Source organism: Mobula hypostoma, chromosome 1 (assembly GCF_963921235.1).
Source record: "Mobula hypostoma chromosome 1, sMobHyp1.1, whole genome shotgun sequence".
NCBI classification, from domain to species: domain Eukaryota; kingdom Metazoa; phylum Chordata; class Chondrichthyes; order Myliobatiformes; family Myliobatidae; genus Mobula; species Mobula hypostoma.
Window position 1 is genome coordinate 105,044,979 of NC_086097.1, and position 13,141 is coordinate 105,058,119.

The 13,141-nt window shown below is 44.5% G+C and overlaps 1 protein-coding gene and 1 long non-coding RNA gene across 6 annotated transcripts in view; one reads left to right on the top strand and one right to left on the bottom strand.

The window, feature by feature from the left end:
• LOC134349717 (uncharacterized) overlaps positions 1-13,141 on the bottom strand; it is a 74,882-nt gene that overhangs the window by 59,711 nt on the left and 2,030 nt on the right. The window lies entirely within an intron of this gene.
• The window catches only part of heatr4 (HEAT repeat containing 4), a 130,284-nt gene that overhangs the window by 14,699 nt on the left and 102,444 nt on the right, over positions 1-13,141 (top strand). For all 5 annotated transcript variants that reach the window (XM_063054396.1, XM_063054417.1, XM_063054406.1 and 2 more), the window contains exon 4: positions 1,602-1,763. In XM_063054396.1, the coding sequence (XP_062910466.1) occupies positions 1,602-1,763 (162 nt within the window). The remainder of the gene's footprint in view (positions 1-1,601; positions 1,764-13,141) is intronic.

The window sequence follows — 13,141 nt, forward strand, 5'->3', positions numbered from 1 at the left end:
TTTTGATTTGCTTTTCAGCTGGTTCAGCACAACACTGTGGACTGAATGGCCTGTCCCTTGGCAATACTCTTCTATGTTCTACCTTTGGAAGAAGTGCTCACATGCCAGGACACCAAAAATCCTGAAAGCTTCCTACAATATTGTGAAATTACAGCATAAGGTAATTGGGAAGTAGGTATTGGAAGGAGGAGATGAAGTATGACTTATTGAAAGGTGTTGGATGTTTATCATGTCCTTGTCCTCTTCTAATTGAGTATTAAAGGCAGGAAGTGTTGGGAACTGAATTGAATTGACTTTATTTCTTGCATCCTTCACATACGAGTAACAATTTTTGCGTTACATCTCCGTCTAAATGTGCAATGTGAAATTATAATTTATAATAAATAGACCAGTCAATGTAACATAGAAATACACTCAAATCAGCATGAGTTAATCAGTCTGTTGGTCTGGTGGAAGAAGCTGTTCCGGAGCCTTTTGGTCCTGGCTTTTATGCTGTGGTACCGTTTCCCGGATGATAGCAGCTGGAACAGTTTGTGGTTGGGATGACTCGAGTCCCCAATGATCCTTTGGGCCCTTTTCTCACACCTGTCTTTGGAAATGTCTGAATCATGGAAAGTTCACAACTACAGATGTGCTGGGCTGTCCGCACCACTCTCTGCAGAATCCTGCGATTAAGGGAGGTACTGTTCCCATACCAGGCAGTGATGCAGCTGGTCAGGATGCTCTCAATTGTGCCCCTGTAGAAAGTTCTTAGGATTTGGGGGCCCATACCAAACTTCCTTAACTGTTTGACGTGAAAGAGGTGCTGTTGTGCCTTTTTCACCACACAGCTGGTGTGTACAGACCACGTGAGGCCCTCGATGATGTGGATACCGAGGAACTTAAAGCTGTTTACCCTCTAAACCCCAGATCCACTGATGTCAATAGGGGTTAGCCCGTCTCTATTCTTCATGTATTCCACAACCAGCTCCTTTGTTTTTGCGACAATGAGGGAGAGGTTGTTTTCTTGACACCACCGTGTCAGGGTAATGACTTCTTCCCTGTAGGCCACCTCGTTATTGTTTGAGATTAGGCCAATCAATATAGTGTCGTCAGCAAAGTTCATTAGCAGATTGGAGCTGTGGGTGGTGACACAACCATGGGTATACAGAAGAGTAAAGGAGGGGACTTAGTTCGCAGCCCTGAGGAGCTCCTGTGTTGAGAGTCAGAGGGGCAGAGGTGAGGGCGCCCACTCTTACCACCTGCTGGCAATCTGACAGGAAGTCCAGGATCCAGCTGCAGAAGGCAGGTTCAAGGCCAAGGTCTCTGAGCTTCCTGTTGAGCCTGGAGGGAATTATGGTGTTGAATGCTGAACTGTAATCCAAGAACAGCATTCTCACATAAGCATCCTTCTTCTCCAGATGTGTAAGGATGGTATGTAGAGCAGTGGCTATTGCATCATCTGTCCATCGGTTGTGTCAGTAGGCGAATTATAGGGGGTCTAGTGTGGGTGGTAGCATGGCGGAGATGTAATCCTTGACCAGCCTCTCAAAGCATTTGCTTATTGTTGAATTAGAACTGTTCCACGTTATGAAATTTTAATCAGGAATTTTTCGTTTCAGGGTCAGCCAATATTGTTCACCATGATGGTGAGAAGTACAAAGAGCAAATCATCATGGACAACCTGTCAGAGTATCAGAAGCATCTCCAGGAGCAATTCCCCCAAATGCCAGCAGAATGGTCGGAGAACAAAAAGGACCAAAATCAACAGCAAGCACCTCCAGGTTCAATCTCTCTCATTGCTTGATGTGCAGAGTTCTGAAAATAAGGCACAGCTCAACACTCGTCTTCACCTCCACCACATCCACCACCTCCCAGATACACTGTATTAACATGGGTGTCCTGTCAGAGATGAGTTCCCTTCATACTTTTTCTGGATTTAAATGGATGTACAACTTTCTTTTCTGAACTCCACATTCTGCCCACCAGCAGACCTTGGGGAGGCACCATAACCTCCTGAGAAAATTCACCTCCATGGCTGTTCAGAGCAGAGTAACTTCTGTCAAGCTCCCAATCAGAGGAATTTGTCTCATGTCTCCACTGCAATACTTGCAGGATTTTTCAACAAGGTCCTTTTTGAGGGCTAGAAAGATTTGGTCTTTACTGCACCTCCCTTTCAAAGAAAATTGATCAAAAATTAACTTCAGTTTTAATTCAAATAGGTACAAGGATGTTGAAGCTTTGGAGCAGGTGCAGAAGAGGTTTATCAGGATACTGCCTGGTTTAGAAGGTGTGTGCTATCATGAGAGGCTGGATACACTTGGGTTGTTTTCTCTGGAGCGGTGGAGGCTGAGGGGAGATCTAATGGAGGTTTATACGATTATGAATGGGATAGATAGAGTGGACAGGGAGTATCTTTTCCCCAGGGTTAAAATGTCTAATACCAGAGGGCATGTATTGAAGATGAGAGGGGGTAGGTTCAAGGAGGTTGTGAGGGGTAAGATTTTTACTCACAGTTGTGGATGTCTGGAATGTACTGCCTGGTATGATAGTAGAGGTAAGTATGTGAGAGGGTTTGAAGAGGTGTTTGGATAGGCACATGGATGTGAGGAAGATGGAGGGATATGAACATGTTGCAGGGATTAGCGTTTGGGTGTTTTTGATTTGCTTTTTAGCTGCCTTAGCACAATATTGTGGGCTGAATGGCCTGTTCCTGTTCTGTATTGTTATATGTTCTGTGTTCCAGAACAGTCTATGTTCTGAGCTTTCCTTGGATATTCTCAACTCTTCCTCCACTACATTGCTGACTGCATCAGTGCTGCTTTAAGCACCCACGCTGAGCTGGCCAACTTCATCAACTTTCCTGAACACCCATGTTCATCCTATCTTCCTGCCACCTTTAGCAGTGATAGTTCCTGTTATTCTTTCCTTCCACCCTATAAGCCTCTGCATCCAACACATCATCCTCTGCAACTTCTATCATCACCACTAAAAATACCTTCACCTTACCACCCCCCACCTCTCGCAGTGTTTGCTCCCACTGTGATTCCCTTATCCATTCATCCCTTCCCACTAATTTTCCTCCCACCACTTATCCCTGCAAGTGGCCAAAGTGCTATACCTGCCCATTCACCTCCATTCAGGGCCCCAAACAGTCCTTCCAGGTGAGGCAACACTTCACTCGTGAATCTCATGGGGTTGTCTATGATGTCCAGTGATCTTGATGTGGCCTCTTCTACATTGGTCAGAAATTGGGGGACCGCTTCATTGAGCATCTCTACTCCAGCTGTCAAAAGCGCAGCTTCCCAATGGCCAAACATTTTAAGGGTCTCGGCCTGAAGCATCGACTGTTTACCCTTTTTCATAGATGCTGCCTAGCCTGCTGAGTTAATAGACAATAGAATATAGGTGCAGGAGTAGGCCATTCAGCCCTTCGAGCCAGCACCACCATTCACTATGATCATGGCTGATCATCCATAATCAGTACCCCATTCCTGCCTTCTCCCCCTATCCCTTGACTCCGCTATATTTAAGAGCTCTATCTAACCCTTTCTTGAAAGCATCCAGAGAATTGGCCTCCACTGCCTTCCACAGATCCACAACTCTCTGGGTGAAAAAGTTTTTCCTCAACTCTGTTCTAAATGGCCTACCCCTTATTCTCAAATTATGGCCTCTGGTTCTGGACTCCTCCAACATCGGAAACATGTTTCCTCCAGCATTTTATGTGTGTTGCTTGGATTTCCAGCATCTGCAGATTTCCTCGTGTTTGCAATTTTAATTCCCATTCTCATTCTGACAAGATGAGGTCACCCTCAGGGTGGAGGAGTAACACCTTATATTCCATCTGGGTAGCCTTCAATCTGATGGCATGAATATAGATTTCTCCTCATGGTAAAATATTTTTCTCTCTCCCTCCTCTCTTCTTCTATTCCACACTTTGGCCTCTTACCTCTTCTCAGCAGCCGATCACCTTCCCCGGGGTCCTCTCCGCCTTTCCTTTCTCCTATAGTCCAATCTCCTCTCCTATCAGATTCCTTCCTCTCCATCCCTTTATCTTTCCTATCCATGTGGTTTCACCTATCACCTTGCAGCTATCCTCGTTCCTCTCCCCACATTTTTTTATCTAGCACCTTCTCCTTTCCAGTCCTGTAGAAGGGTCTTGATCTGAAATATCGACTGTTAATTTATTTCCATAGATGCTGCTTGACCTGCTGAGTTTCTCCAGCATTTAGAAGACAGAACAGTACAGCACAGGAACAGGCCATTTGGCCCACAATGTTGTATCGAACCAGTTAAAAGGCAAAGCAGAAATAACCAAACACTAATCCCTCCTAACTACACAATGTCCATATCCCTCCATACCTTACTTACTTCCATGTGCCGATGCAAATGTCTCTTAAGAGCCTCTAATGTATTTGCCTCTACTACCATACTAAACAGTACATCCCCCTTGAACCTATCCCTTTTCACTTTCAATGAATGCCCTCTTGTATTAGACATCTCAACCCTGGGAAACAGATACTCCCTGTCTGCTCTATGTATGCAGGTGTCAGTAGCTCCAGTTGAACTGTCTTTGTGTGTGTTTCCCCATAGCCATCATTTTGTGGTTTTGTATTGCCATGTGCTTTTGTTTGTTTTCATGCCCCATGTGCTCCTGTCCCCGCTCCTGCTCTACTCCGGCCCCTGTATTACTGAGTACTCCGGCTCTCACCTGTTTCTCATTACCTGTTTTGCTGCCACTTCTGTCTCATTGTGCTCCACCTATCATCTGCCTCCCTGTTTATTGCTCAGTGTATTTCAGTCCTGTGATTTCACCTGTTTGTTGCCAGATTGTGCCAATGAGTTTTCCTGAGCCTTTCCAGCATTCGTATCTGTACTGTGTCCGTCTGAATATTGACTCTACCTGTTTCCCGATTCTAGTTTTTGGATTTCTCTGGAATTTTTGATCTCTGTCTGAACTTTGACGCCGACTTTGTTGCCCCTCTGGATTTGCTACTCAGTAGATATCACAGTGCACACTAGGTCTGCGATTGGGTCCTTGCTTCAGCGCTCTGACAGCAGGTCATAATCTTATAAACCTCTATCAGGTCTCCCCTCAGCCTCCAGCACTCCAGAGAAAAAATCCAGGTTTATCCTGCCTCTCATGACAGCATATGCCCTCTAAACTGGGCAGCATCCTGGTAAATCTCCTTTTGTGGGGCTCCAAAATTGGATGCAGTACTCCAGATGTGGCCTAACCAGAGTTTTATAAGGTTGCAACATAACCTCTTAACTTTGAACTCTGTGTCTCAACTAATAGAAGGAAGCATTGCATAAGCCTTCTTAACCACCTTATTGACCTGTGTAGCCACTTTCAAGGAGCTGTGAACTTGGATCACAAGATCTCTCTGTTCTTTGTCAAACATCTTACTAAAAATCCAGGTAGACAACATCCAGTGCCCTAACCTAATCAATCTCTCTCGTCACATATGACATGACATGGGGTCAGAGATTGCTGAATATTTGTGTGTGGAGTTAAGAAACTGCAAGGGTAAAAAAAACATTATGGGACTCACATATAGGCCTCCAAATAGTAGCCAAGATGTGGGGTTGAGATTACAAAGGAAGCTGGAAAAGGCCTATAATAAAGATCACAATTGTAATGGGGGACTTCAATATGCAAGGGGATTGGGAAAATCAGGTCAGTATCAGATCGCAAGAGGCAGAATTTGTTGAATGCCTGCGAGATTGGTTTTTAGAGCAGCTTGTGCTCAAGCCTACTAGGGGAAAGGCTATCTTATTAGTCAGCTTAACGTAAAGGAACCCTTAGGAGGCAGTGATCATGATATGATTGAATTCATATTGCAATTTGAGAGGGAGAAGCACAAATCACATGTATCAGTAACGCAATGGAATAAAGGGAATTACAGAGGCATGAGAGAGGAGCTTGCCCAGGTGGATTGGAGTGGGATACAGGTGGGACTGATGGCAGAACAGAGGTGGCTGAACTTTCAGGGAATAGTTCACAAGGCGCAAGATAGGTATGTTCCAGAGAAGAATTTGTTCTCAAGTGGCGGGTGTAGGCAACTATGGATGACAAGGGAAGTTAAGGACTATATAAAAGGCAAGGAAAGACCATGTAAGGTAGCAAAAAGGAGTGGGAAGTTGGATGATTGGGAAGTTTTTAAAATCCAATAAAAGGCAACTAAAAGAGCAAGAAGGGAAAAGATGAAATATAGGGGCAAACTAGCCAATAATATAAAGCAGGATACTAAAAGTTTTTAAACGCAAACAACAGGAATTCTGCAGATGCTGGAAATTCAAGCAACACACATCAAAGTTGCTGGTGAACGCAGCAGTCCTGACGAAGGGTTTCGGCCTGAAACGTCGACTGCACCTCTTCCTACAGATGCTGCCTGGCCTGCTGCGTTCACCAGCAACTTTGATGTGTGTTACTAAAAGTTTTTTCAGTTAGATAAGGAGGTGAGAGTTGATATTGGACCACTGGACAATGATGCTGGTGAGGTAGTAATGGGGGACAAAGAAATAGCAGATGAACTTAATAAGTATGCTGCTTCAGTCTTTACTGTGGAAGACACTAGCTGTATGCCAGAGGTCAGTGAGTGTCAGGGAGCGGGAGTGAGTGCCAAAGCTATTGCAAAGGAAAAAGTGCAAGGCAAACTCAAAGGTCTTAAGGTGGGTAAGTGAGCTGGACAAGATGGGCTATCCCAGAGTCCTGAAGGAGGTTGCTGAAGAGATAACAGATAAGACAATAAGATATAGGAGCATAATTAGGCAACTCAGCCCATCGAGTCAGCTATGCCATTCCATCATCACTGAACCTGGATTCCATTCAAGCCCACACACCTGCCTTCTCACCATATCCTTTGATGCCCTGACCAATTAGGACACTATCAACTTCCGCAGGTGATACAAAGATAGGTGGAGGGGTAGGTAGTGCTGAGGAAGCAGTGCGATTGCAGCAGGACTTAGAGAAGTAGGAAGAATGGGCAAAAATGTGGCAGAAGGAATACAGTGTTGGGAAATGTATGATTATGTGTTTTGGTAAAAGGGACAATAGTACAGACTAAATGGGGAGAACATTCAAGCTTCAGAAGTGCAAAGGGACTTGGGAGTCCTCGTGCAAGACTCCCAGAAAGTTAATTTACAGGTTGAGTCTGTGGTAAAGAAGCCAAATGCAATGTTAGCATTTAGTTCAAGGGGAATAGAATATAGAAGCATAAAAACCTACAGCATAATACGGGCCCTTTGGCCCACCAAGTTGTGCCGCACATGTCTCTACCTTAGAAATTACTAGGCTTAACCATAACACTCTATTTTTCTAAGCTCCATGTACCTATCCAAAAATCTCTAAAAAGACCCTATCGTATCCACCTCCACCACCATCACCAGCAGCCCATTCCACGCACTCACCACTCTGAGTAAAAAATTTATCCCTGACATCTCCTCTGTACCTACTCCCCAGCATCTTAAACCTGTGTTCTCTAGTGGCAACCATTTTAGCCCTGGGAAAAAGCCTCTGACTATCCACACGATCAATGCCTCTCATCATCTTATACACCTCTATCAGGTCACCTCTCACCCTCTGCTGCTCCAAGGAGAAAAGGCCGAGTTCACTCAACCTATTTTCATAAGGCATGCTCCCCAATCCAGGCAATATCCTTGTAAATCTCCTCTGCGCCCTTTCTATGATTTCCACATCCTTCCTGTAGTGAGGTGACCAGAACTGAGCACTGTACTCCAAGTGGGGTCTGATCAGGGTCCTATATAGCTGCAACGTTACCTCTCAGCTCCGAAATTCAATTCCACCATTGATGACGGCCAATACTCCGTATGCCTTCCTAACCACAGAGTCAACCTGCGTAGCAGCTTTGAGTGTCCTATGGACTCGGACCCCAAGATCTCTCTGATCCTCCACACTTACCATTAATACTATATTCTGCCATCATATTTGACCTACCAAAATGAACCACTTCACACTTATCTGGGTTGAACTCCATCTGCCACTTCTCAGCCCAGTTTTGCATCCTATCAATGTCCCGCTGTAACCTCTGACAGCCCTCCATACTATCCACAACACCTCCAACCTTTGTGTCATCAGTAAACTTACTAACCCATCCCTCCACTTCCTTATCCAGGCCATTTATAAAAATCACGAAGAGTAAGGGTCCCAGAACAGATCCCTGAGGCACACCACTGGTCACCGACCTCCATGCAGAAAATGACCCGTATACAACCACTCTTTGCCTTCTTTGCCTTTCAGTTCTGGATCCACAAAGCAATGTCCCCTTGGATCCCATGCCTCCTTACTTTCTCATAAGCCTTGCATGGGGTACATTATCAAATGCCTTGCTGAAATCTATATACACTACACCTACTGCTCTTCCTTCATCAATGTGTTTAGTCACATCCTCAAAGAATTCAATCAGGCTCATAAGGCACAACCTGCCCTTGACAAAGACATACCAACTATTCCTAATCATATTTTACTTCTCCAAATGTTCATAAATCCTGCCTCTCAGGATCTTCTCCATCAACTTACCAACCACTGAAGTAAGACTCACTGGTCTATAATTTCCTGGGCTATCTCTACTCCCTTTCTTGAATAAAGGAACAACATCTGCAACTCTCCAATCCTCCGGAACCTCTCCTGTCTCCATTGATGATGCAAAGATCATTGCCAGAGGCTCAGCAATCTCCTCCCTCGCCTCCCACAGTAGCCTGGGGTATGTCTCATCCGGTCCCGGCGACTTATCCAACTTGATGCTTTCCAAAAGCTCCAGCACATCCTCTTTCTTAATATCTACATGCTCAAGCTTTTTAGTCTGCTGCAAGTCATCACTACATCACCAAGATTATTTTCCATAGTGAATACTGAAATGAAGTTTCCATTAAGTACCTCTGCTACTTCCTCCGTTTCCATACACACTTTCCCACTGTCACACTTATCCTCTTGCTCCTTCACATACTTGTAGAATGCCTTATAATCTTCTAGATCTCTAACATTACCTAGCTCTCTGAACCTTTTGGAAGGTTTTCTTTTCTTGTCTAGATTTATTGCAGCCTTTGTACACCACGGTTCCTGTACACCACCATAACTTCCCTGTCTCATTGGAACATACCCATGCAGAACTCCACACAAATATCCTCTGAACATTTGCCACATTTCTTCCTTTTCCCTGAGAACATCTGTTCCCAATTTATGCTTCCAATTTCCTGCCTGATAGCCTCATAATTCCCCTTACTCCAATTAAACACTTTTCTAACTTGTCTGTTCCTATCTCTCTCCAATGCTGTTGTAAAGGAGATACAATTATGATCACTATCTCCAAAATGCTCTCCCACTGTGAGATCTGACACTTGACCAGGTTCATTTCCCAATACCAATTCAAGTGCAGCCTTTCCTCTTGTAGGGTTATCTACATATTGTGTCAGGAAACCTTCCTGAACACACCCAACAAACTCCACCCCATCTAAACCCCTTGATCCAGGGAGATGCCAATCGATATTTGGGAAATTAAAATCTCCCATTACGACAACTCTGTTATTATTATACCTTTCCAGGATCTGTTTCCCTATCTGCTCCTCAATATCCCTGTTACTATTGGGCAGCCTACAAAAATCACCCAGTAAACTTATTGACTCCTTTCTGCTCCTAACCTCCACCCACAGGGACTCTGTAGACAATCCCTCCATGGCATCCACCTTTTCTGCAACCATTACACTATCTCTGATCAGTAGTGCCATGCCCCCACCTCTTTTGCCTCCCTCCCTGTCCTTTCTGAAACATCTAATACCCGGCATTTGAAGTAACCATTCCTGTCCCTGAGCCATCCAAGTCTCTGTAATGGCCAGCACATCATGGCTCCAAGTAATGATCCACGCTCTAAGCTCATCCGCTTTGTTCACAATACTCCTTGCGTTAAAATAAACACATCTCAAACCATCAGTCTGAGCACGTCCCTTCTCTATCACCTACCTATCCTCCCTCTTGCACTGTCTAAAAGCTTTCTCTATTTGTGAGCCAACCGCCTCGTCCCCAGTCTCTTCAGTTCGGTTCCCACCCCCAACAATTCTAGTTTAAACTCTCCCCAGTAGCCTTAGCAAACCTCCCCGCCAGGATATTGGTCCCCCTGGAATTCAAATGCAACCCGCCCTTTTAATACAGGTCACACCTGCCGTAAAAGAGGTCCCAATGATCCAGAAATCTGAATTCCTGCCCCCTTCTCCAAACCCTCAGCCACGCATTTATCCTCCAACTCATTCTATTCCTATACTCACTGTCACGTGGCACAGGTAGTAATCCCGAGATTACTACCTTTGCAGTCCTGCTTCTCAACTTCCTTCCTAACTCCCTGTAGTCTTTTTTCAGGACCTCTTCCCTCTTCCTACCTATGTCATTGGTACCAATATGTACCACGACCTCTGGCTGGTCTCCCTCCCACTGCAGGATATCTTGGACGAGTTCTAAAACATCCCGGACCCTGGCACCTGGGAGGCAAATTACCATCCGAATTTCTTTACTGCGTCCACAGAATCACCTGTTTGACCCCCCTAACTATAGAGACCGCTATCACTACTGCCTTCCTTTTCCTTTCCCTACCCTTCTGAGCCAGAGGGCCAGACTCTGTTCAGAGCAGCCGACCATATAAAAGCAAGAAGATAACGCTGAAGCTTTATAGGACACTAGTCAGGCCACACTTGGAGCATCGTCAACAGTTTTAGGCCCCATATCTCAGGAAGGATGTATTGCCATTGGGGAGAGTTCAGAGGAGGTTCACAGGGATGATTCTGGGAATGAAGGGGTTAACATATGAGGAGTGTTTGGTAGCTTTGGGCCTATACTCACTAGAATTTAGAAGAATGTGTGGGGATCTCATTGAGCTACTGAATGTTGAAAGGACTAGATAGGGTGGATGTGGAGAGGATGTTTCCTATGGTGGGGGTATCCAGAACTAGAGGGCAGAGCCTCAAAATGGAGGGGCAACCTTTTAGAACAGAAGTAAGGAGGAATTTTTTTTAGCCAGAGTGTAGTAAATCTGTGGAATGCTCTGCCTCAGACTGTGGTGGAAGCCAAGTCCTTGGGTATATGTAAAGCCGAAGTTGATAGTTTCCTGATTGGTCAGGGCATCAAGGGATATGATGAGAGGGCAGATGAATGGAGTTGAATTGTATCCGGGATCAGTCATGATGAAATGGGAGAGCAAATGTGATGGGCTGAATGGCCAAATTCTGCTCCTATGTCTTATGGTCACCTTGTCAAAAAACTCAAATCAAGTTGATAAGACAAGGTCTGCCATGCACAAAGCCATGCTGGCTCTCCCTAATTCAACCATGAGTTTCCAGATGCTCATGTATCCTATCCCTATAACTTTTCTGCAGCAATTTCCCTACAACTGACGTGAGACTCGCTGGTCAATAGTTCCCAGGATTTTCCCTTATTCCCTTCTTAAATAGAGCTGTAACATTAACCACTCAGTAGTCCTCTGGGTTCTTGCCTATGGCTAGAGAGGACATGAAGTTACTGGTCAAGGCCCCAGCAATCTTGTATCTTCCCTCCTATTTTGCGTGAGTTACCTCATTTATTCCCCTGATGACATTCTAAACTTCTATAAGAGCATCCCTCAGCCTCATTCACTCCAGAAACAGACCTCTCTCTATATCTCAAGCCCTCTAGTCTTGGTAACATCTTCGTGAATCTTTTCGGCACCCTCTCCAGCTCAATCACATTCTTCCAATAACATGGTGACCAGAACTGCACACAATATTCCAGGTGTGGTCATACAGTAACAATACATCCTGATTCTTGTACTCACTGCCTCAAGCAGTGAAGGCAAATATGCCATGTGGATTCTGGCCTCTTTATCACCTGATGCATTGCTGCTCTCAGGGAACTAAGTACTTGTACCTCAAGGTCCTTCTATTTTACCACATTCCTCAGGGCCCTCCCATTCATTGTGTATGTCCTACCTGGTTTAATTTCCCGAAGTGCATCGCCTTGCACTTGTCGTAGTTAAATTTCATATGCCATTCCTTTGCCCAATTTCCCATTTTAACTAGATCTTATTTTAACCTTAGGCAACTTCCTTCACTGTCTACTGTACAGCAAATTTTGGCGTCACCCACAAACTTATTTTCTGCCTACATGTTCAAATCCAAATTGTTAATAAAGGTGATAAACATCAAGGTGCCCAGCACAGATCCTGGCAGCACACCACTGGTCACAAGCTTGCAACCTTCCACTGCCAACTTCTGATTCATTTCACCAACCCAATGTTGTATCCATTTGGCTAGCTCACCCCAGACCCTATGTGATCTGTAGGTCCTTGTCAAAGCCCTTGGTAAATCTGATGTAGGATAACATCTTCTTCTCAACCCTTGTCATCCTCCTATCATCATCATCAGGTTTGAGCTTTGACTGCCATGGCCCACACACTCCTGTTTCGGGTCAAGTAGATCAATTCATTGGTATTCATTTCCAATTCTCTGGCTACTGTCTCCATCATCATTTGTCTTTGTCTTCCTCTTGCTTTCTTCCCTTCAATCTTTCCCATAATTACCGTGCATTCTAACTCCTCTTTCCCAATCACATGTCCAATGAAGTTACGTTGCCTTTTCATGATCTCACACATTATTTCCCTTTTTGTGTTTGCTCTGTTCATGACATCCTCATTAGATATTCGTTTCATCCACGATATTCTTTGCATCCTCCTCAAAAACCACATTTCTGCTGCTACAATTCATATCCTCATGTTACTAGATATTGTCCAACATTCTGAGCCATATAACATAACTGGATAAACATAACATTTCAGTACTCTGAGGCGGGTTGTCATGCCTAGTTTAGTATTGGTCAGTATACTCTTCATTCTCGTAAAGGTGTCTTTTGCCATCCCTATTCTTCTTTCGATGTCCAAGTCACACCTGCCATCTGATGTCACCCAGCTTCCTAAGTAGCAAAAGTTCTTTACTTGTTTTATGTGTTCCCCATTTATTCTCAGCCTGCAGATAGGATTCTCCTTCTTTTTGGATATCACCATACATTCTGTCTTTTTGCAATTGATAGACCCATTTTTGCACTTTCTTCAACAATTATAACAATTAAGTTTTGTAGTTCTTCCTCCGTACTTGCAATTAACACAGTGTCATCTGCATATCTGAA